General features: G+C 37.7%; 1 protein-coding gene across 1 annotated transcript in view; it reads left to right on the top strand.

Moving 5' to 3' along the window:
* The window catches only part of LOC135224611 (mucin-2-like), a 122,275-nt gene that overhangs the window by 67,906 nt on the left and 29,456 nt on the right, over positions 1–24,913 (top strand). Inside the window, 1 exon segment of the mRNA XM_064263783.1 lies at positions 12,808–13,029. Within this exon segment, the coding sequence (XP_064119853.1) occupies positions 12,808–13,029 (222 nt within the window).

The raw sequence follows: 24,913 nt of genomic DNA, 5'->3' as shown, positions 1-24,913 counted from the left end.
TATTTCAGTAACGTTATCTATTTGAAGTTGAAGAGAAATTTAATATGTATACTATATGTCGTCGTTGTCTTACGGCAGCAAACCATTCTCAACTAAACTTATATCGTCCAAGCCACACCCACGCCCACACGCGTACGCGCGCACCCACAAAAAAAGAACACCACTTGGGTTCTTGCCTGAACGCGAGTGTACAGTCACTTGGCATCACTTTGCGCGTAACATCTCTTTAAATGTTCCCACTTCCATGGGAGTTTCTGCCTGAGAATTCTTCGTCCTCTCGCATTTGTCTGTTACTGTAATCCTCTGAGGAGCTTACGAGATTATCTGGACAACAACGTCAGATCGGCATATAATCTACAAATGAACAGACATCCCGCACCTGACGATTACAGCGCGTATGCAAATTTCCGAGCAAAAGAGAATCAACGCGCTTGGCATTGTGCCTGGCGAGTGAGCCCCCCACTTAACTTGTGCTCTCCAGGTCCTCATGCATATTTTGGGGGCCTCAGAACTTGTTCGACCGGGGTGATGAGTGCGGGAGGTGATGGAACATAGCTTTTGAAGCGTTCGTTAGTGGCCTCTTTGGGCTCGGCGTTTTGTCTATTTCATTGCCCTCCTCTCTTTTGTATGTTCTTCCGATACTTTGAAATTATTGACGTTCCTGTACTCTTCTTTCTGTAATCGCTGTGTTGAGATATACACTCTCGTTTTACCTCATACATACACTTTTTACTTGGGTAAATAAGAAAACCTCAAGAAAAACGGTAGTGACATCCTCATCGTAAATAGGTAAGGAGTTGAAAAAAATATTGAAATTTACAGGTGTCAAGTCTTCATTAAAATCCTTTTATGAATTTACAAACCCAATTAATTAATCAGTAAATAGTTTTTGTTATGGCATTACAAAGACATGGATGCTGAAGATACATATCTCCTTCAACGTTATAAAGGCTTGATTTAGCTTTTAACCTCCCATATTTTTTAACTGCCTTAATAAACGCTAAATTGTTCCAGACTTCCTGTTATTTCACTGACGGCGTGTTATTGCACGAACTTAGACGAGAGCGGTAGGAAAAAATCAAAGATGTGTTTACGCGTTGGATTTTCAATAAGTAAAAAATATTCTTGATTTTGTCAGTGTTTGCATTTTTTATTTCCTTAATGGGTGAGATGCGTTATTTTGTCACAGATTGCCGTCAGATCATAACTTGTGAAACGGTGATTCCGGCATATTCTGCGAGAGATAAGAAAGAGTACACAACGCCAATACTTTTGATGACAGAACAGCTAAAGATGACATATAAGCTCTAGAAAGAAATAGATAAGAGACAACTTATTTCTCTATTGAAATGCCAAGCGAACCAGGGGCCCCAGGTGACACTTCATACCACTGAAAGCTCGAATGTACGAAAGGTCAGCATTGCATGTATTCCCATTCTTTGCAGCTTGAATGTGGAACACTGGTCGGAGCTTGAGCGAGCATGCATGCTCTCGGTTGCAAAGGGAACGGTTGGAAAAGAGAAATAATCTGTAAGGCTGACTCTCAGCTTCTAGTATGAGGCGGATATGACGCTATTACGTGAAGTAAACCTTTGACGCATCTAACTCCTTCAAAGAGAACTAACCAAATCAATAACCTAGATGTTGTGATGCCAGTTTTAATAGCCACAAATCAGTCAATTAAGGAGAGTCGAGCCAATATTTGGAGGTTTTGTACCTGGCACCGTCTCGAGAACAGGATGGAAATAGAGCAGTGTCTGAAGCCCAAGGGTTGCTGCGGAAGTATTCACAAAAAGGTCGAATTTGGACAACAGGGTTTTCTATGTAAAAGTCAAAGACGCGTTTCACGTTTGAAGCAACTTGAGACATTTCAAGTTCTGAGCAATAAACTGAATTATAATCTAATGATATGATTTAGCACAATTTAACTGGAAAATTCTTCAATGACTGTGTGTCTTGAAAGCAAGCCCTTTTTTTTATATCTAGTGTCTACAGAACACCTATCATACGACACGACTACCTGGAAATCCAGCGATATTTAAGCAGGGAAATTTTTCATTAAGACATTCATACATATTTTTGAGAACTATAATTTTGTATCTTTACTGGTTCATTTCTTATCTCTGATATGGAACTAATAATTTTTTTTTTTTTTTCAATATTACTATTGGCTCGGGCCTCATATATCTATTAACGTGTTATTCAAGCATTAAAACAAGATGTTGAACAGTGCTTTCGTGTTCTCACATCTTGACTTTTGACCCTGTGGAGATGTGAGAACACGAAAGCGCTCGACATCTTATTTTAACTTTCTTCTAGATCAATGGATTTATATATATAGATATTATAATAGATAGATATATATATATATATTATATTATATATATGTATATATATTTATATATATATATATATATATATATATATATATACGAAACGGAGAAAGCAGGCGAGTCAGCCAAAGTGTAAAATGCACCAGGGAGTAGGAGCAGGAACAAACATGGCGAAGTATTTTCACTTTATTCCGACGCGTTTCGCATTCAGCAGAATGCATCTTCAGGGTCTGTATGATAAATAATGACTAATATAAATTAAATTGATTTGAAAATAGTCTAAAAATTATTTACAAACTAGTTAAAATGAAAACCGAAACTTCACACACACAGATAAAAATACACTAACAATTGATAAAACAACACGAGAAGTTAAAAGCACATACGTTAGTTAAAAGTTCAGATAGAAAGTTAAAACAAAAAACTAAATAAATAAATTAGTAAAATACAAAGTTAAAAAAATATTTGAGGAGCACTGGGGGTCGACCTACCATGGTAAGAGATAAATAAAAACTAAAAGAATGTACACAGACACATAGGCTTAAGAAAGATACAAGGGGGTGGAGGTGGTCTGGTTGTTCAAATTTGGAACAAGTTGTTTAATAAAAAGGCTCTCCAGGATCAATAGTTCATTTGGGCTGGAGGTTTGACCAACAATAATAAAATCTTCATATTTAATATCAACTTTACATTTTTTGCTATGTTCACGTATACTGGACTGTTCGGGGTTTGATATTGAACATCCAATACGGAAACTAACTCCCTTGTGGCAGTCTATGCGAACCCTCATCATCCTCTGAGAAGAACCCACGTAAGTTCCCAGACTACATCTGGGACAAGAATATTTGTACACTATACCAGAGGACATGAGGGGGCATAAACGATCTTTAAATTTAAACATGGATCCAATTGTTAATGGATTGACAGGAATGAGTTTTACCTTTAATGCGCCAAAGTATTTTTGTACGATTTTTGTAAATTCGGCCCTAAAGGAATCATCGTGTAAATATGGGAATCGGGCATAAAAAGGAAGCTTTGGAACATTAATTTCATTGGTGTTGGTGCAAAACTCTTTATTAAGGACCTTGTAAATAATTCTGTTGACGAGCTTGGTGGGAAAAAGACATTTACAGGTTTGGGAACGAATTTTCATAGCTTTTGTTTTAGTAATTTTAAATCTAACTCAATTTTTACCCTTGTATATAAGCCGTCTCCCTTACGTCTAACTGGCATGTATTTCATAAAGAAATTGCCTTTCTTTTAGCATATTTTAAGAATAACTGCTTTCCCACCAAGCTCGTCAACAGAATTATTTACAAGGTCCTTAATAAAGAGTTTTGCACCAACACCAATGAAATTAATGTTCCAAAGCTTCCTTTTTATGCCCGATTCCCATATTTACATGATGATTCCTTTAGGGCCGAATTTACAAAAATCGTACAAAAATACTTTGGCGCATTAAAGGTAAAACTCATTCCTGTCAATCCATTAACAATTGGATCCATGTTTAAATTTAAAGATCGTTTATGCCCCCTCATGTCCTCTGGTATAGTGTACAAATATTCTTGTCCCAGATGTAGTCTGGGAACTTACGTGGGTTCTTCTCAGAGGATGATGAGGGTTCGCATAGACTGCCACAAGGGAGTTAGTTTCCGTACTGGATGTTCAATATCAAACCCCGAACAGTCTAGTATACGTGAACATAGCAAAAAATGTAAAGTTGATATTAAATATGAGGATTTTATTATTATTGGTCAAACCTCCAGCCCAAATGAACTGTTGATCCTGGAGAGCCTTTTTATTAACAACTTGTTCCGCAGTTGAACAACCAGACCACCTCCACCCCCTTGTATCTTTCTTAAGCCTATGTTTCTGTGTACATTCTTTTAGTTTTTATTTATCTCTTACCATGGTAGGTCGACCCCCAGTGCTCCTCAAATATTTTTTAACTTTGTATTTTACTAATTTATTTATTTAGTTTTTTGTTTTAACTTTCTATCTGAACTTTTAACTAACGTATGTGCTTTTAACTTCTCGTGTTGTTTTATCAATTGTTAGTGTATTTTTATCTGTGTGTGAAGTTTCGGTTTTCATTTTAACTAGTTTGTAAATAATTTTTAGACTATTTTCAAATCAATTTAATTTATATTAGTCATTATTTATCATACAGACCCTGAAGATGCATTCTGGTGAATGCGAAACGCGTCGGAATCCTGCTCCTGCTCCCTGTGGATATTATATATATATATATATATTAGATTATATTATATAGATAATATATTATATTAATAATATAATATAGTAGATGAGGCTCACCTAAAGTGGGTTTTGCTTCAGGTGGTAGATGAGGCTCACCTAAAGTGATTTTTGCTTCAGGTGGTAGATGAGACTCACCTAGAGTGGGTTTTGCTCAGGTGGTAGATGAGGCTCGCCTAAAGTGGGTTTTTCTTCAGGTGGTAGATGAGGCTCACCTAAAGAGGGTTTTGCTTCATGTAGTAGATGAGGCTCACCTAAAGTGCGTTTTGCTTCAGGTGGTAGATGAGGCTCACCTAGAGAGGTTTTGCTTCAGGTGGTAGATGAGGCTCACCTAAAGTAGCTTTTGCTTAAGGTGGTAGATGAGGCTCACCTAAAGTAGCTTTTGCTTCAGGAGGTAGATCATGCTCACCTAAAGTAGCTTTTGCTTCAGGTGGTAGATTAGGCTCACCTAAAGTAGCTTTTGCTTCAGGTGGTAGATCAGGCTCACCTAAAGTAGCTTTTGCTTCAGGAGGTAGATCAGGCTTGCCTAATGTAGCTTTTGCTTCAGGTGGTAGATCAGGCTCACCTAAAGTAGCTTTTGCTTTAGGAGGTAGATCAGCCTCACCTAAAGTAGATTTTGCTTCAGGTGGTAGATCAGACTCACCTAAAATAGCTTTTGCTCAGGAGGTAGATCAGGCTCACCTAAAGTAGCTTTTGCTTCAGGTGGTAGATTAGGCTCACCTAAAGTAGCTTTTGCTTCAGGTGGTAGATCATGCTCACCTAAAGTAGCTTTTGCTTCAGGTGGTAGATTAGGCTCACCTAAAGTAGCTTTTGCTTCAGGTGGTAGATCAGGCTCACCTAAAGTAGCTTTTGCTTTAGGAGGTAGATCAGCCTCACCTAAAGTAGATTTTGCTTCAGGTGGTAGATCAGACTCACCTAAAATAGCTTTTGCTCAAGGAGGTAGATCCATTTTGGCTCACCTAAAGTATTTTGCTTTTGCTTCAGGTGGTAGTATCAGGCTCACCTAAAGTAGCTTTTGCTTTAGGTGGTAGATTCAGGCTCACCTAAAGTAGCCTTTTCTTCAGGAGGTAGATCGGCTCACCTAAAGTATCCTTTTCCTTTCAGACTTAGATCAGGCTCACCTAGGGGAGTAAGCTTTTGGCTTCAAGGTAGATCAGCCTCAACCCCTAAAGTAGGCTTTTTGCTTCCAGGTGGTAAGATCCAGGCTCACCCTAAAGTAGCTTTTGCTCAGGAGGTAGATCAGGCTCACCTAAAGTAGCTTTTGCTTCAGGTGATAGATCAGGCTCACCTAAAGTAGCTTTTGCTTCAGGTAGTAGATGAGGCTCACCTAAAGTAGCTTTTTCTTCAGGAGGTAGATCAGGCTCACCTAAAGTAGCTTTTGCTTCAGGAGGTAGATCAGGCTCACCTAAAGTAGTTTTTGCTTCAGGAGGTAGATTAGGCTCACCTAAAGTAGCTTTTGCTTCAGGTGGTAGATCAGGCTCACCTAAATAGGGTTTTGCTTCAGGTGGTAGATCAGGCTCGCCTAAAGTAGCTTTTCCTTCAAGAGGTAGATCAGGCTCACCTAAAGTAGCTTTTGCTTCAGGTGGTAGATCAGGCCCACCTAAAGTTGCTTTTGCTTCAGGAGGTGCATCAGGCTCACCTAAAGTAGCTTTTGCTTCAGGTGGTAGATCAGGCTCACCTTAAGTAGCTTTTGCTTCAGGTGGTAGATCAGACTCACCTAAAGTAGCTTTTGCTTCAGGAGGTAGAGCAGGCTCACCTAAAGTAGCTTTTGCTTCAGGAGGTAGATCAGGCTCACCTAAAGAGGATTTTGCTTCAGGTGGTAGATCAGGCTCACCTAAAGTAGGTTTTGCTTCAGGTGGTAGATCAGGCTCACCTAAAGTAGCTTTTGTTTCATGAGGCAGATCAGGCTCACCTAAAGTAGCTTTTGCTTCAGGTGGTAGATCAGGCTCACCTAAAGTAGCTTTTGCTTCAGGAGGCAGATCAGGCTCACCTAAAGTAGCTTTTGCTTCAGGTGGTAGATCAGGCTTACCTAAAGAGGGTTTTGCTTCAGGTGGCAGATCAGGCTCACCTTAAGTAGCTTTTGCTTCAGGCGGTAGATTAGGCTCACCTAAAGTAGCTTTTGCTTCAGGTGGTAGATCAGGCTCACCTAAAGTAGCTTTTTCTTCAGGAGGTAGATCCGGCTCACCTAAAGTAGCTTTTGCTTCAGGAGGTAGATCAGGCTCAACTAAAGTAGCTTTTGCTTCAGGAGGTAGATCAGGCTCACCTAAAGTAGCTTTTGCTTCAGGTGGTAGATCAGGCTCACCTAAAGTAGCTTTTGCTTCAGGAGGTAGATCAGGCTCACCTAAAGTAGCTTTTGCTTAAGGTGGTAGATGAGGCTCACCTAAAGTAGCTTTTGCTTCAGGAGGTAGATCAGGCTCAACGAAAGTAGCTTTTTTTCAGGAGGTAGATCAGGCTCACCTAAAGTAACTTTTGCTTTAGGAGGTAGATCAGCCTCACCTAAAGTAGCTTTTGCTTCAGGTGGTAGATCAGGCTCACTTAAAGTAGCTTTTGCTTCAGGTGGTAGCTCAGGCTCACCTAAAGAGGGTTTTTCTTCAGGAGGTAGATCAGGCTCACCTAAAGTAGCTTTTGCTTTAGGAGGTAGATCAGGCTCACCTAAAGTAACTTTTGCTTTATGAGGTAGATCAGCCTCACCTAAAGTAGCTTTTCCTTCAGGTGGTAGATCAGGCTCACTTAAAGTAGCTTTTGCTTCAGGTGGTAGATCAGGCTCACCTAAAGAGGGTTTTGCTTCAGGTGGTAGATCAGGCTCACCTAAAGTAGCTTTTCCTTCAAGAGGTAGATCAGGCTCACCTAAAGTAGCTTTTGCTTCAGGTGGTAGATCAGGCCAACCTAAAGTTGCTTTTGCTTCAGGAGGTGCATCAGACTCACCTAAAGTAGCTTTTGCTTTAGGTGGTAGATCAGGCTCACCTTAAGTAGCTTTTGCTTCAGGTGGTAGATCAGGCTCACCTAAAGTAGCTTTTGTTTCAGGAGGTAGATCAGGCACACCTAAAGTAGCTTTTGCTTCAGGAGGTAGATCAGGCTCACCTAAAGAGGATTTTGCTTCAGGTGGTAGATCAGGCTCACTTAAAGTAGGTTTTGCTTCAGGTGGTAGATCAGCTCACCTAAAAGAAAGCTTTTGTTTCAGCAGTCAGGCTCACCTAAAGTAGCTTTTGCTTCAGGTGGTAGATTAGGCTCACCTAAAGTAGCTTTTGCTTCAGAAGGCAGATCAGGCTCACCTAAAGTAGCTTTTGCTTCAGGTGGTAGATGAGGCTCACCTAAAGAGGGTCTTGCCTCAGGTGGCAGATCAGGCTCACCTAAAGTAGCTTTTGCTTCAGGGGGTAGATTAGGCTCACCTAAAGTAGCTTTTGCTTCAGGTGGTAGATCAGGCTTACCTAAAGTAGCTTTTACCTCAGGAGGTAGATTAGGCTCACCTAAAGTAGCTTTTGCTTCAGGAGGCAGATCAGGCTCACCTAAAGTAGCTTTTGCTTCAGGAGGTAGATCAGGCTCACCTAAAGTAGCTTTTTCTTCAGGAGGTGCATCAGGCTCACCTAAAGTAGCTTTTGCTTCAGGTGGTAGATCAGGCTCACCTAAAGTAGCTTTTGCTTCAGGAGGTAGATCAGGCTCACCCAAAGTAGCTTTTGCTTCAGGAGGTAGATCAGGCTCACCTAAAGAAGCTTTTTCTTCAGGAGGTAGATCAGGCTCACCTAAAGTAGCTTTTTCTTCAGGAGGTAGATCAGGCTCACCTAAAGTAGCTTTTTCTTCAGGAGGTAGATCAGGCTCACCTAAAGTAGCTTTTGCTTCAGGTGGTAGATCAGGCTCACCTAAAGAGCGTTTTGCTTCAGGTGGCAGATCAGGCTCACCTAAAGTAGCTTTTGCTTCAGGAGGTAGATTAGGCACACCTAAAGTATCTTTTGCTTCAGGTGGTAGATCAGGCTCACCTAAAGTAGCTTTTGCTTCAGGAGGTGCATCAGGCTCACCTAAAGTAGCTTTTGCTTCAGGAGGTAGATCAGGCTCACCTAAAGTAGCTTTTGCTTCAGGTGGTAGATCAGGATCACCTAAAGAGGGTTTTGCTTCAGGTGGCAGATCAGGCTCACCTAATGTAGCTTTTGCTTCAGGTGGTAGATCAGGCTCACCTAAAGAGGGTTTTGCTTCAGGAGGCAGATCAGGCTCACCTAAAGTAGCTTTTGCTTCAGGTGGTAGATCAGGCTCACCTAAAGAGGGTTTTGCTTCAGGTGGTAGATCAGGCTCACCTAAAGAGGGTTTTGCTTCAGGTGGCAGATCAGGCTCACCTAAAGTAGCTTTTGCTTCAGGAGCTAGATCAGGCTCACCTAAAGTAGCTTTTGCTTCAGGTGGTAGATGAGGCTCACCTAAAGTAGCTTTTGCTTCAGGAGGTGCATCAGGCTCATCTAAAGTAGCTTTTGCTTCAGGAGGTAGATCAGGCTTGCCTAATGTAGCTTTTGCTTCAGGTGGTAGATCAGGCTCACCTAAAGTAGCTTTTACTTCAGGAGGAGCATCAGGCTCACCTAAAGTAGCTTTTGCTTCAGGAGGTAGATGAGGCTCACCTAAAGTAGCTCTTGCTTCAGGAGGTAGATCAGGCTCACCTAAAGTAGCTTTTTGCCTTAGGAGGTAAAGATCAGGCTCACCTAAAGTAGCTTTTGCTTCAGGAGGTAGATCAGGCTCACCTAAAGTAGCTTTTGCTTCAGGAGGTAGATCAGGCTCACCTAAAGTAGCTTTTGCTTTAGGAGGTAGATCAGGCTCACCTAAAGTAGCTTTTGCTTTAGGAGGTAGATCAGGCTCACCTAAAGTAGTTTTTGCTTCAGGTGGTAGATCAGGCTCACCTGAAGTAAAGATTAGTTATCTCATTACACGCCTCGTTCATTTTTCTTGAGATGATTTTTCTATGGGTAATTCTATCAATAACTCCGCACTAACTGCAAGGAACTTTCCCGTTAAAACGAAAGCCACCAGGGATTGGGGCGTCAAATGTATTTCACCGCGTTTAGTAGCCTACTAGCCCCTGGGGGTTAATTACTTACAGTCGACCCCCCAAAATAATGGTAAATTTTTAATAAGCAATCCAAATACTGTAGGAAACTGTAATTTCCCAAGAAATACCCAACGCAGAGTTAATACTTAGATCTACCTTTCAATGATACGGGAAATGATTGCAGAGTAACCAGCAAACACACGAAAATTGTCACTGCGAATTATGGGGTTTGTAACTGTTAACGTTTTAAGTAAACAAGCAGGTGTAGAAGGGAAATCTTTCCATATTCCTTCAAACATACTTGGGTTAATTAAAAAAAAAAAATAGGGGTTTTGATTTCTGACATGTTTTATTCTGTAACATCAGGAAACCATGAACACTTTACCGTTTCCAATCTTGATGGTACTTAACCATTTAATACATAATTGCTGCCTTAATTGTCCTTTCGTAGCCTTTCACGAGTGATTTTTGCTTTGCGAACACGTTGATCCCACAACCTATGGAAATATTCGGTTTCTCCAATCTAAATCATATATCTGTTTTCATACCATAATCGGCGTTCTTCACATTAGAAAATTAGGATCGTGTCAAAATTAGCGAACCCACTATTTTTCAAGACAGTATTATAACACTTTTATTTATACACATATATAATATATATATATATATATATATATATATATATATATATATATATTAATATATATATATTATATATATATAAAAATATATATATTATATGAGATGTATTATATAATATTATAATGTATTTTATATATAATATATATATCATATATAATAGAAATTATAATATATAAATTTATATATATACTAAATTATAATATATAAATTTATAAATTTATATATAATTTAATATATTATATATATGTATATATAAATATATAATATATCTATTATGAATATATATATATTATTTATGATAGATATATATATATATATATATATATATATATATATATATATGATATTATATATATATATATATATATATATATATAATATATATAATACATACATACATACATACAACATACATACATACATATATATCTAGATATATAATAGTATATATAATATTATGTGTGTGTGTGTGTGTGTGTGTGTAAATTATATACTATATATACTTATGTATTATATATATGTGTGTTATATTATAATCAAAGTGGTTTATATTGTCTTGAAAAATAGTGGGTTCGCTAATCTTGAAATTTATATACATATATATATATATATATATATATATATATATACATACATACATACATACATACTACTAACATAACCATACAATACATACAATATATATACATATATATATATATATATATATATATATATATGTGGTGTGTGTGTATATTATCAAAGTCAAAGTGGTTTTATATTGTCTTGAAAAATATGGTTCGCTAATCTTGAAATTTATATATATATATATATATATATATATATATATATATATATATATATATATATATATATATATACATACATACATACATACATACACACATATATATATTATATATATAGACCTATATATAATGTGTGTGTGTGTAAATTATATACTATATATAATTATGTATTATATATATGTGTGTATATTATAAATCAAAGTGGTTTATATTGTCTTGAAAAATAGTGGGTTCGCTAATCTTGACATGGTCCTACAATTACTTTGGTGATTAAAAACAATTTCACTGACAAGCGAGTCAAGTTCAATGTTTTGGTGCTTGGTCGTGAGATACACGTTAACGATCAGTGGTTTTTCTCGCATTACCTGGTATTTTGAGGATGTTGTCAGGATGATAATGGACAAAAGACAGGACCGTTACTCCAGATTTGACATGACATTACATAGGGACGTGTCTACTCTTGATATTATCTCTTGGGGAAAAAAACATATTCTTCCGACAAAGGAAAACTAATATCACGTTGCATTCCATATAGAAATTCAACATCAGTGTCCTGGGGGGAGGGTGGCGGGGTGTCTTGACTCGTGTTTACTTTCATTAATATTGAATATAAGCGTTCACTGGTGGAGAAACTGTAGGCTGACGGTAGTTCATAAATTTTTCTGTTATTTGCTTCTGGGCGTTCCGTTTGGTTGAGGGAAAAAAAGATATTTTCTTATAATGCAAATCTCCCCAAAGGACAAATTAGATACATGTGAGCCTTTAGGCCATTTAAAAAACATATGATATATATGTGTATGCGCTATATTATATTTATATATATATATTGATACATTTTATGTATTGTGTGTATATATATATATAATATATATATATATTAATTATACATACACACACACACACACACACACACATATATATATATATATATATATATATATATATATATTGTGTGTGGGTTTGGGTTTGCGGATGGATATATATTATGTATAAACATGCGCACATTATTATAAGAATGTAAACAGTATTTTATAATGTTCAGTACCTCAAAATGAGCGTGTTATTCGATGTAGACGTCTTATTAGATTTCATTGGTTAGTTTATGTAAGAAGTAAAGTAGTCGTTGTTTTTTACAATCTACACTCTAGGCAAAAGTACTTTTTAATCGAGGCAGTTTACGTGTTGCATTTATTCTGATCTAATGTTGCTAGAAACCGTATTAAACGTTGCTATAAACAGTATTAAATGTTGCTAAGTCAACAGCGTCTATTGCTCTTGAATTAATATAGTCTTCAATAATCCCCTAAATTATCTTATGCTAGAATGTTATATCCTGACATCCCAATCAATTTCATATTTAGTCATTGATTTGGGAACATCCTTCATTTTTCCTTTAGACCTTCATTTTTTCACACTTTCTCTCCGCAGGATTTCACATCACCCCCTCCCCTCTTACTAGTTCGTTTAATTTTTTCCGACCACGTTGATTTACCCTTTCCTTCCCCGTCCCCCTTCCGAGCCTTCATTCTATTCTTTTCCCTCCCCCTCTCTTTTCAATTTCATTCTTTTATTTATCCCATGGTCTTTCAGTGTCCAGTTTTGCCATCACTTTTTATACTACGTATTATAATGGTATTTAAAAATCAATGTTTTTTTCAGTGCACTTTACTTTCTCTCGTACATTTTCTTTCCCCTTTCTCTTTGCTTCCTTTGTAACTATCGGTTCGTTGCCTTGCTCTTAAAACGCTCTCTCCCCCTTTTCCAGACCCAGAACATCTTCGCCTCCGTTGTCAACCAGTACACCCCATGGGAGGACCAGATGTCGATGAACAGCGACGAGGAGGCTCGCGACCAGATTCTCGAGATCCTCAGCGACGCCCAAATCGTGGCTCCTGTGGTTCGGATGGGCGAGCTGCACTCGGACATCAACCCCAAGAGTTTTTTCTACTGCTTCACTCATCAGAGTGTATACGGAGATTACCCAGTGGTGAGTGGTGACAGTCATTCTTCAGGAGTTACGTATAGTTTGCTTTCATTGCCTTGCTTGAAGTCTGTCCCGGAGATACGCAGTCTATGTCTCAGTTACCTACTTGAAGGTATGAACAGGGCAAATTTTGTCTCCTTGTTATTGCGTGCGTAGAAAGAGTCCTTTTGATAAGCCATCTTAAAATATAGTAGAAGAAATACTTACTTGTTACTTCTTACTTATTGACTGCTTATTCAGGTCCCGCACCACTTCCGAAAACGTTTGGAGGACCTCCATTATCCAAGTAACAGTTTATTTCACCAGATGTATTTGATCATACTGCATATTCCACATTTACTGTTTGATATTCCATATCATAGCATCGATTAGGCAAAAGGGTTTTAAGTTTCGTTTTGAAAGTCTTCAAATTCTCAATCGGCTCCAGCTCAAGAGAAAGCTTCTTGTATTATCTAAGGGCTCTGAACTGTTGTATAATCTGGGAGCTGCGGATAAGGGCTCTGAACTTGTCACGGCTGAGGAAAGACGAGATTTTGAGAATCCTCCTGTATTACCTGGGTTACTGTCTAAAAATTCAACGGGGGAGAAACTAGATTGGTTTTTGTACTTCAGCTTTTTCATCACTCCATTTTCTCATTGGTAAATAAGTAATCAGACTTTGCACTAGACAAATCGTACATCTCTGCTAAACTTTTATATTAATAACACTGTGATTTACAGCATCACACAGAACTATAAATAGGTTTAACGTGTGACGACTTATTGTAGTGGAGGAGGTTTATATTGTTTACAAGACGATGCGACTCAAATAGATCATTGAACGCTTTTCAACACCATCACTGGTGGGATCATCCACCCATAGATTAAAATCACACAGATGAAAAAAAAAACCACAGCAAATATATCAATGACGTCAAGTAGTAGGCCAAACTCATCTAAAATGACATTCACACTTATCGAGGGAGGTCAATAAACTGCGACGCAAGACGTCTACGTAACAGAATATGTAAATTTTGCCTCAAGATTTTGAAAGTTCGATTCTCGGGCATTCTTTTGAGGAGTTAGAGATGTGTATTTCTGGTGATAGAAGTTCACCTTCGACGTGGTTCGGAAGTCACGGAAAGTCGTTGGTCCCGTTGCTGAATGACCACTGGTTCCATGCAACGTAAAAACACTATGCAAACAAACAAACAAACTCAAGATACTGAAAACATGTTAACATTAGTTCTTTTAACGAGCCTGATATAGTACACCCAAAAGATCGACCCCTCCCTCGGAACGTGAAGGGAACTGTGCGTAGGTTGGGGAAGGGGTGTTGTTTCATTCCAGTGATCTTCACAGTTTCAGTCTTTCATCCAAAGGAAAGAGAAGGGTCGAGAGCGAGAGCGTTAGAGCTACGCTGGCTCTGAGAAGACCACATGAGTGCAGATAAGGGGGGGAGGGGGGGAAGACTGCCTAGAACCAGACTAAGAGAGGAGGAGCAAGTCCGAGCAGATGTGTTAAGCTGTGTAAGTTGCACGTACACCATGAGCGATCATGTTTGATGGAGCACAGTGATAAACGTAGCGGTAATAGGGAAAAGGCAAGAAAGAGGAGTGCTTTCGTGTCCGCGATTTGCCTTGCTTTAGAAAATAATGTTCTAATTTTGCATTTTCTTGGTAATGAATGGCTTCTTAATGTTGTGATCTGGGAGGAATAAATTTCCCTCATTAATGGAATAAACGTCGCGTAGCATCCTTTCGTGCACAAATCCCATCAGCGCCTGACTTTCATCCATATGAACGAGACGTTTTGTGCTTGAATCAGGAAGAGTATTTATCTTTCTCCTCCTCCTCCTCCTCCTCCTCCTCCTCCTCTGGAAGTAATTGAGGCCAGGCTTTCCTCCATCCGTCTTGCTTGAAGTGGCACTCACGTCCAAAGACTTTTACCTATTACACGCGATCCCCTTTGATGGTTGTAGATTCTTGTTGTTATAACAACAAATATTGCTGCAACACGCTTGACCTCTTGCAATCCTCTCCATCCCGACTTCAGGACGTCATTTTTAAAACTTTTTTCAAGAAAGTTTTCCCGAAATTTTCTGACACATTTGTGGCGTATTTCCAGGAGCTGTGAAAGTTGTGAATAATTTCTTCGTTGTTATTAAAAGTGCTTTCTGAATTATACACACAGACGCACATATCTATATGTACGTGTATAGACGTCTGTGTCGTTTGAATGTAAAATAGTTCATTTTGAACTTCTACGTTGCATACCTTGGTGTGACGCTAGGAGTTAGAGTGGGTCTGATATTCAGTCGAGGTGTGAGGTCGACTTGTTCACCATGTAATATTTTATAATGCTCAATATTTGTAACACTTTAATACTAGTTTTCATTTGCCTTTAAAATAGAAATAATCTATAGATCGCAGTTATGGCGCAGTTATGGCGTGTAGACAGTAATATGACCTGAATTAAATTTTCTTACTTACGGCCTACTTTAACTTATCTATCTCAGACGACTAACGTTTACCGACTACTTTGCGAGAGGGGTTTGTTTACGATTCCTCGCCAAGAAGGCGCTGCTTTAAAGGTCAATATGCATGTTAATCTCACTGCTGCTGGAGTCGTGTGTTTGTATGTTTACAAGTCGGGAGCCGTATCGCTTGCAGCCGATGTTTAAAATGAAATTTCCCCGGCGCGTGAAAAGTGCGTCTACATATACAAGCATGGGGTGTGTATAGAGCCCATTTGCGTCGTCGTTAGGGTTCTCGTATTTAGGATAGCCGTCTATTTCCCCCTTCAGGGGTCGCTCGGAGGAGCGGGGGTTTTAAATTCTCGACTCCCGTCTCGTATAGCATCCTTACAGTCATGGAAAGCTTAATTTATGGCCGGCAAAAGACTCCCCGCAGTTTGGGCGAATGAAAATGGGATCTCTAGAGTTGGTCCCGTAGGCGTGTCTCATTTATCATCGCTTGGGAGGAATTTGGTTTACCTGCTGCTGTTGCTGTTCTTGTTGTCTCTGCTGTTGCCTTGTTATGATTCTCGACATGAGGGTGCTTGTTTTACGTTATGGTACCTCGCTTCGTTGGAATTCTCGTCTGATTTATAAACTGCGCGTTAAGGGTAATTGATGGCGTTGCCATTTTTTTCCCCAATTCATTATCATCATCACCTCCGTGCCTTAAAACTCTGGAGTTGCATGCAAATAAGGAATAATTTATTTCTTCATCATGACATAACGTCTCTCTCTCTCTCTCTTACTTTTTTCGTCTCTGTCTGCCTTTGCCATATTTCATCTTATTGTTATGCAGCAGTGACTGAAGGTAACCAAACTCGCCGTGTCATAAATCACTAGTAAGATTTAGGTTTTAAGCGACCGGTTTTACACACACAAACACACACACACACACGCACACAGAGAGAGAGAGAGAGAGAGAGAGAGAGAGAGAGAGAGAGAGAGACCCAGCAATACTGAGACGTTGTCAGATACCCAAAACGAACGCATACTCATTCACGCACACTGACTGTGGAAACCCATAGGCACGGCGGCCTAGACCAGAGCGCCCATAGGCAGCACACACAGGTGCAGACACGTACGCGCAAATTGAGCAGGAGTGGAGACATTCGTATATGCTCATTGATGAGAGAGAGAGAGAGAGAGAGAGAGAGTGCTTGGTAGCCGCTCAGCTAATTTGTAAACAATCGAGAAATATTAAACAGCTGCTCAAGAATATATAGAAAATAAGAAAGGTCGAGATAGATCGGTTCTTTCATTTTAAATCATAATGTTTTCTGTTCATATTTATATATAAAAAAAAAAGTATATCAGATATGCGCAAGTAAATAAAAATAAAAATTTTATCTTAATGTCTAATCTGTAGACGGAATTTGTAGCCTCACCAACTTCAGGCTATTTATCCATCCATTTTCCAATGAATTTTGATTTTTTTTAAATCTGGCAAGTCATAAAGCTGGATTTATTTTCTGTTTCATTGGCCATGGTACGACTGGCGTGACTCTTTGGTCTCTGTTCTATCGATAAAGTGAAAAGATAGATAATATATATATACACACACACACACACACACATATATATATATATATATATATATATATATATATATATATATATATATATATATATATATATATATGCTTAAAAAATCGCAGTAGATGCACGTGACTCATTAAATAAGCGAATACCACAGGAAAATGATAGTCAGAAATCCAAGCGATTTCGTCTTTACTAAGACGAAAGCGCTTGGATTTCTGACTATCATTTTCCTGTGGTATTCGCTTATATATATATATATATATATATATATATATATATATATATATATATATATGTATATATACTATATATACACACATATATATTATACATTATATATATATATATAATATATATGTGTGTATATATAGTGTATAAACATATATATACGTAAATATATATATATATATATATATATATATATATATATATATATAAAAGCGAATACCATAGGAAATGATAGTCGGAAATCCAAGCGCTTTAGTCTTAGTAAAGACGAAAGCGCTTGGATTTCTGACTATCATTTTCCTGTGGTATTCGATTATTTAATGAAGTCACGTGCATCTACTGCGATTTTTTAAGCATATATATCTATATATATGTATATATATATATATATATATATATATACATATATATATATATCTATCTTTTCACTTTATCGATAGAACAGAGACCAAAGAGTCACGCCAGTCGTACCATGGCCAATGAAACAGAAAATAAATCCAGCTTTATGACTTGCCAGATTTTTTAAAAATCAAAATTTATTGGAAAATGGATGGATAAATAGTATGAAGTTGGTGAGGCTACAAATTCCGTCTACAGATTAGACATTAAGATAAAATTTTTATTTTGTATTTACTTGCGCATATTTTATATACTTTTTTATATATAAATATGAACAGAAAACATTATAATTTAAAATGAAAGAACCGATCTATCTCGACCTTTCTTATTTTCTATATATTATTGAGCAGCTGTTTAATATTTCTCGATTGTTTACAAATTAGCTGAGCGGCTACCTAGCACTCTCTCTCTCTCTCTCTCTCTTTCTCTCTCTCTCATCAATGGGCATATACGAATGTCTCAATTTGCGCCTACGTGTGTGCTAGGCATGTGTGTGTGTGTTTGTGCTGCCTATGGGCGCTCTGGTCTATATATATAGACCAGAGTATTATATATAAATATATATATAGATTTATTATATATATATATATATATATAGATATATAATAATAAATATATATATTATATATCTATATATATATATATATATATATATATCAAATATATATATATATATATTATATATCTATATATATATATATATTTATATATTATTATATGATATATATATATAATATATATATATTTATATATATATATTATATCTATAATCATATATATATATATATCTCATGTATACACACCCACACACACACCACACACACACACACACCCACACACATATATATTATATATATATATATATATATATAATATGTGTGTGTGTGTGTGTGTGTGTGTATATATATAATATATATATATATATATATTATATATATATATATATATATATATCATTATACATACACAATACACACACCCGATATATATATATATATATATATATATATATATATATATATATATATATATATATATACATATATATTTATTATAGTGTGTATAAAATCATAATTACCCTTAATATCGAATCCACTTTACCAAAAGGCACAGATTCGAATCCTGGCAAGGGGAGATGAATTATCATATATTTATAATATATAATTCCCTGTTGGACTAAGTTACTCCCAAGGTAAAGTTAATTCGATATTGAAGGATATTTGGGGCTTAGTATCTGAGAGAATGCGAAGTCGTATGTGTTTTAGTCACAACATATATAAGTTTATATATAATTTATATACATGTAGATATACATACATACGAACTTAATCCGTTCCAGAAGGCTGTTCGAAGTACGATTTGTTCGAAATATGAAACAAATATCCCCATAAGAAATAAAGGGTATCAGGATCATTCGTTCCAGCCAACCCAAAAAGTCCCCCTTTTCACATTTTTTTCTATTAATGTGTTCGAAAGTTAAATCAAGAGTGTAAAGTAATGAAACAGTACGTTATATGAAGTAAAAATTTTCTAAATTTTATTTTTTCTGTGCACGATTTCCGAACTGTTTGGTAAAAATGGCGCCGGCCGGCTGGGGGATGGAGGAGGAGAGACGGGAACCCTCTTGAGCAAACCGAATTGATTGCAGTAAGCAAAGGTTTATAACAAAATACATTCTGTTCACAAAGATAATTAAAGGAATCGATAGTATGTGTGCGTCCGATTGTGTCTGAGAGAGAGAGAGAGAGGAGAGAGAGAGAGAGAGAGAGAGAGAGAGAGAGAGAGGGTAATCAGCGTGTTTACACTTGGTTCTTTTGCCACAATACATCAACTTACTGTTGGCAAACGGCAGACTTTTAAAACAAACATGAGGATTTTACAAACAAATAAGTAATAAGTCAAGAATGCAAGAAGAGAAAGAGAAATAAAATAACTTTTAACAAGGAAGCCGTTTAAACTTACAATCAAAGGCATGCAGAAGCTGAAAGCGGCGCCAGTTTGTTTAGTATAGAGCTGAGTTACTTTTACAGTAGTAAAAATATCGTAAAAAGCAATTATCACTAGATTGGTATTTTACCGAAACAAAAATAAAAGTGATTTGGGCAGATCGAGTGTAAGTGAAAGAAATGGGGGAATAATCATCCCAGATCAGCTAATAAGTCAATGGTAGGCAGAGCCGTTCTCTTCTCTCTCTCTCTCTCTCTCTCTCTCTCTCTCTCTCCGAACACTGACTCGAGCAAGCGTTTTTTTTTACCGTGTTGCATTTGATTCCATGTTTTATCATTATGTTAAGTATAATTTTTTATGGGAATTGGTACTGCTTTTACGTACATATTATAAAGTAAAGATTTTACTGCCTCTTCTTCTCTCCTCAACAATACCACGACGCACGATAACTTACAATCATTCTTTCATTATTCCTAAAAAATATAAACGTTACCTTCCTCTACATCAAGTTAGCTGTGTATAACAGCAATGACGAATGATTTTGTTAATCATTTGTGCTAAGTTTTATTGTGAAAAGCTTTGTTCTTTCATTGACTATTTTGTAAATATTGTTCAACTCAAGGTCCAAAGAGTATAGGAGGTCTTGTCAGCGGTGAGTCGGTGACCCAAAAGAAGCTTCTGCCAGATCGAGAGCGTGACGTCAACTCAACCTCGCCTTAGGCTACCACGAGGAAGGTGCTTTATTAATCCAATGGACAACAGCAAATACTATACGTGTTTGCGGATGCTCTACATCTAGTTAAGCTTTTTCGAAATAATTCTCTTGACCATGGATTCATATTGCCGGATGGTTTAGTTACCTCAAAGTGTTCCTTTACCCCATCCTCTTCTGTTTCACGATACTGGTCTGGTAACACAGCAATGAAGCCTGTTTGTCTTGTAACGACGGATGTGAATGGTCGAGCTATTGATGCCAATGTTCATATTTTCTAATCACTACTGTAGACAATATGTTAATGATATACAGATAATAGTACACATTACCAGTGAACTGAGTCGATGTTAAACAAATAGAAAAATAGTATAGTAACAGAGCAATAAAAATAGCAATGGTAAAAATCATATTCATTCCTTATTAACCATAATCGTCAACCTTTGTTCCATTCAGGTGTGGCTGTGCAGGCACTTGCTGGGATCCTACTTTTGTTCATGGTAGATCATTATTATGTTTCAATTTCAGAACGTTATTTGAATGGAAATACGCTTTGGATTTACACAATCCATCTATTTATAAAGTAATGACATTATAAACCGCAAATACCAAGACCTTTTAAATATAATTTCATAAAGGCAACTATGATAGCCATTGACAGGTTACGATATGTAAGGCTTTGGGGGAAAATTATAGACCACCAGATGTACGTATAAAGAAACTAATGTATCCAGTGTGTTGTCACTCATACTTGTTTTTTATTCGAGCCACTTCTCACCAGAGTAGCCTAGATGGAAATTTCCCTGGCCGGTATTTAACTCGAGTCATCCGAGTAACAACACACCTTAACCACCCTGATGGTCCTTATATACCAACCCAAGAGTGGATAACAAGGAATAGTTTGCAGTCGATATGAGTTTTCATATCAGTCCTTCGTCTCGTGGGATTCATGACTGGATTTCTTGTCGCTTCAGTCTCGACTTTGTCGACTATTTATGATCCCGTGGATTTGTCAGTTCAATGAATTCAAGATACATTTTGCTATTATTATTTTTAATAAAATTTTAATTGAAACTGAATTGGATTAGTTTTTTGTTTGTGAAAATGAGAACCAAACTAATCTTGAAGGGAACATGTAGCTCATTTGGCTACATCCACTATAATTGTTATTCATTCTTTTTCATGTTTAACAAACATTGTTCCTGATTCCAGTAACTGCAGCTTTGTATTATCCTGACCCTTCCCTGATTTGAGCATCAGTGTCGATTTTTGCTTTTCTTATCGTTAGGATCAAATTAAATGGGAGTCCGTTTAACCAACGGCTCCCCCACCCCCATTACTGATTCTCCAGCCGCCACCCTCCCCCGTCCCTTACCTATCCTCCAGTCCCACCCTCCCTCCATCCTCAGGTAGCCCTGCAACCTCCCAGGTCACTCATCACGAGATGTGGTGTGGAAAAATCAGTAATCCTAAAATTTCAATGGTCACATGACCATTCTTTCCCCTCTTTTACAAAGCTCTGGAACTGCAGTCGAATAAGTTCTGTTTGCCTTAGCTTAAAGGTCAACCCTTGATATTCTAATATCTTGTTTCTTGTTCTTGGTTTTTTTGGGAGGGGGTTTTGGTTTGGTCATAGCACCTAACTTATTCATTCTCCTCATGATTAGAAAGCAGCAGCACTTAGGTCTAACAGAATTTAGTGTTGCCCTTGACATGGTAGCCAAAAGGCTTCTACAAATGATTAACCTGTTATTTAATTTTCTGAGTAAATTGGATTTGACTGGCATTTCACCAAGCTTAAATTTCCTTTCGAAGCAATGAAATCCATTACAGTCTATTATATATGTTTATAAGATGCAGATAAAGCTTTCTGTCAGCTCAGGATATAATTATGAGATGAAAGTGTTTTTGAAAGTAAAGCAACAGGATGCACAAACTTTTTGTTCCTTCTTTTGGTGCTTTTCCTGTCAATCATGAACATCTTAAGCAGGTCAACGCCAACCAAACCTACAGATGAGAAGTGAAAGACAGTTTACATACACACACTGCACTGAAAGTAGTGTAGAGACCACGGGGCTGGATTCTTCTGACCTTAGCCTAGGCCTATGTCTGACATCGGAATACCATGACTGAAACTGACATAGACTCTTTGCCTTCAGCCCTCGAAAATTTAGGCCGAGGCCACAATTTATATTATGTATGTCATTGGTTTCGATACTAAAAGTCCAGATTCTTCTGACCTGGCCTAGGCCTACATCTTGAGCAGGGCATTCATTGAAGACTCATTAACTTAGTCTAGGGTTCTATGTCCTTAATGATTTAATCTGAAGCCGCAGTATATTTGATGTGTTTTAATAGAGACTAAACACTGTTCTGCATTGAAGTTTCCAGGTATATAGATAACTACTTACTGAAGAGTACTTATCTATATAGTTATAGAAAACTACTTAACCCTTATTAAACAGGTAAATATATCAATATGCAGCTAATCAAGCTGGGTAAACTTTGAGGTGGGCCAGTTTACGAAACAATTCACCAATGGAAAGAGGAAGATATGCAGGAATATGGATAACTACTTGCTGGAGGCAGCATTGAAGTCTCCATGAATATGGATAACTACTTACTGGAGAGAAGCATTGAAGTCTCCATGAATGTAGATTACTTACTGAGAGAAACATTGAAATCTCCAGGAATATGGATAACTACTTACTGGAGACAGCATTGAAGTCTCCAGGAACACAGATAACTACTGACTAGAGGCAGCATTGAAGTCTTCGGGGATATGGATAACTACTTACTGGAGGCAGCATTGAAGTCTCCAGGAACACAGATAACTACTTACTGAAGACAGCATTCAGTTCTCCAGGAATATTGATAACTACTTACTGGAGGCAGCATTCAGTTCTCCAGGAATATGGATAACTACTTACTGGAGGCAGCATTCAGTTCTCCAGGAATATGGATAACTACTTACTGGAGGCAGCATTCAGTTCTCCAGGAATATGGATAACTACTTACTAAAGAAAGACAGCATTCAGTTCTCCAGGAATATGGATAACTACTTACTGGAGGCAGCATTCAGTTCTCCAGGAATATGGATAACTACTTACTGGAGGCAGCATTCAGTTCTCCAGGAATATGGATAACTACTTACTAAAGAAAGACAGCATTCAGTTCTCCAGGAATATGGATAACTACTTACTGGAGGCAGCATTGAAGTCTCCAGGGATATGGATAACTACTTACTGGAGGCAGCATTGAAGTCTTCAGGAACACAGATAACTACTTACTGAAGACAGCATTGGAGTCTCCAGGTATATAGATAACAACTTACCGGAGGCAGCATTGACGTCACCAGGGAGGTAGATAACTACTTACCGGAGGAAGCATTGGAGTCTCCAGGACACAGATAACTACTTAGTGGAGACAGCATTGATATCTCCATGAATATAGATAACTACTTACTGGAGGCAGCATTGAAGTCTTGAGGGATGTAGATAACTACTTACTGGAGGCAGCATTGAAGTCTCGAGGGATGTAGATAACTACTTACTAGTGGCAGCATTGGAGTTCCCAAGGATATAGATAACTACTTACTGAATGTAGTATTGGAGTCTCCAGGTCACAGATAACTACTTAGTGGAGGCAACATTGAAGCCTCCAGGTCACAGATAACTACTTAGTGGAGACAGCATTGAAGTCTCCAGGGGTGTAGATAACTACTAACTGGAGGCAGCATTGGAGTCTCCAGGACACAGATAACTACTTACTGGAGGCAGCATTGAAGTCTCTAGGACACAGATAACTACTTAGTGGAGACAGCATTAAAGTCTCCAGGGATGTAAATAACTACTTACTGGAGGCAGCATTGGAGTCTCCAGGTCACAGATAACTACTTAGTGGAGGGAGCATTGGAGTCTCCAGGACACAAATAACTACTTAGTGGAGGGAGCATTGAAGTCTCCAGGACACAGATAACTACTAAGTGGAGACAGCATTTAAGTCTCCAGGGATGAAGATAACTACTTAGTGGAGGCAGCATTGGAGTCTCCAGGTCACAGATAACTACTTAGTTGAGACAGCATTGAAGTCTCCAGGGATGTAGATAACTACTTAGTGGAGGCAGCATTGAAGTCTCCAGGGATGTAGATAACTGCTTACTGGAGGAAGCATTTTAGTTCCCAGGGATATAGATAACTACTTACTGGAGGCAGCATTGGAGTCTCCAGGTCACAGATAACTACTTAGTGGAGGCAGCATTGAAGTCTCCAAGGATGTAGATAACTACTTACTGGAGGCAGCATTGGAGTCTACAGGTCACAGATAACTACTTAGTGGAGGCAGCATTGAAGTCCCCAACAGAAGGCTATGTTATTTCAATGGTATTTTGCAAAAATGTTCTAATGATCTCTCTTATGATTATTCTTCTTTACATAGTAGAATGAAGAACCTGCATCTGACTATTAATTTAAATATCGAATAGCTTAGAGTATTTAGAAAAATAAAAAAAAAGAGAAAGTAAAGGCAGGATTGCTATAGGTTGTGGGGCCTGACTGCGGTTAATG

This window comes from Macrobrachium nipponense, chromosome 12 (genome assembly GCF_015104395.2).
Source record: "Macrobrachium nipponense isolate FS-2020 chromosome 12, ASM1510439v2, whole genome shotgun sequence".
Lineage (NCBI taxonomy): Eukaryota > Metazoa > Arthropoda > Malacostraca > Decapoda > Palaemonidae > Macrobrachium > Macrobrachium nipponense.
The sequence above is the reverse complement of the archived record's forward strand: the minus strand, read 5'-3'. Positions and strand labels throughout refer to the sequence as shown.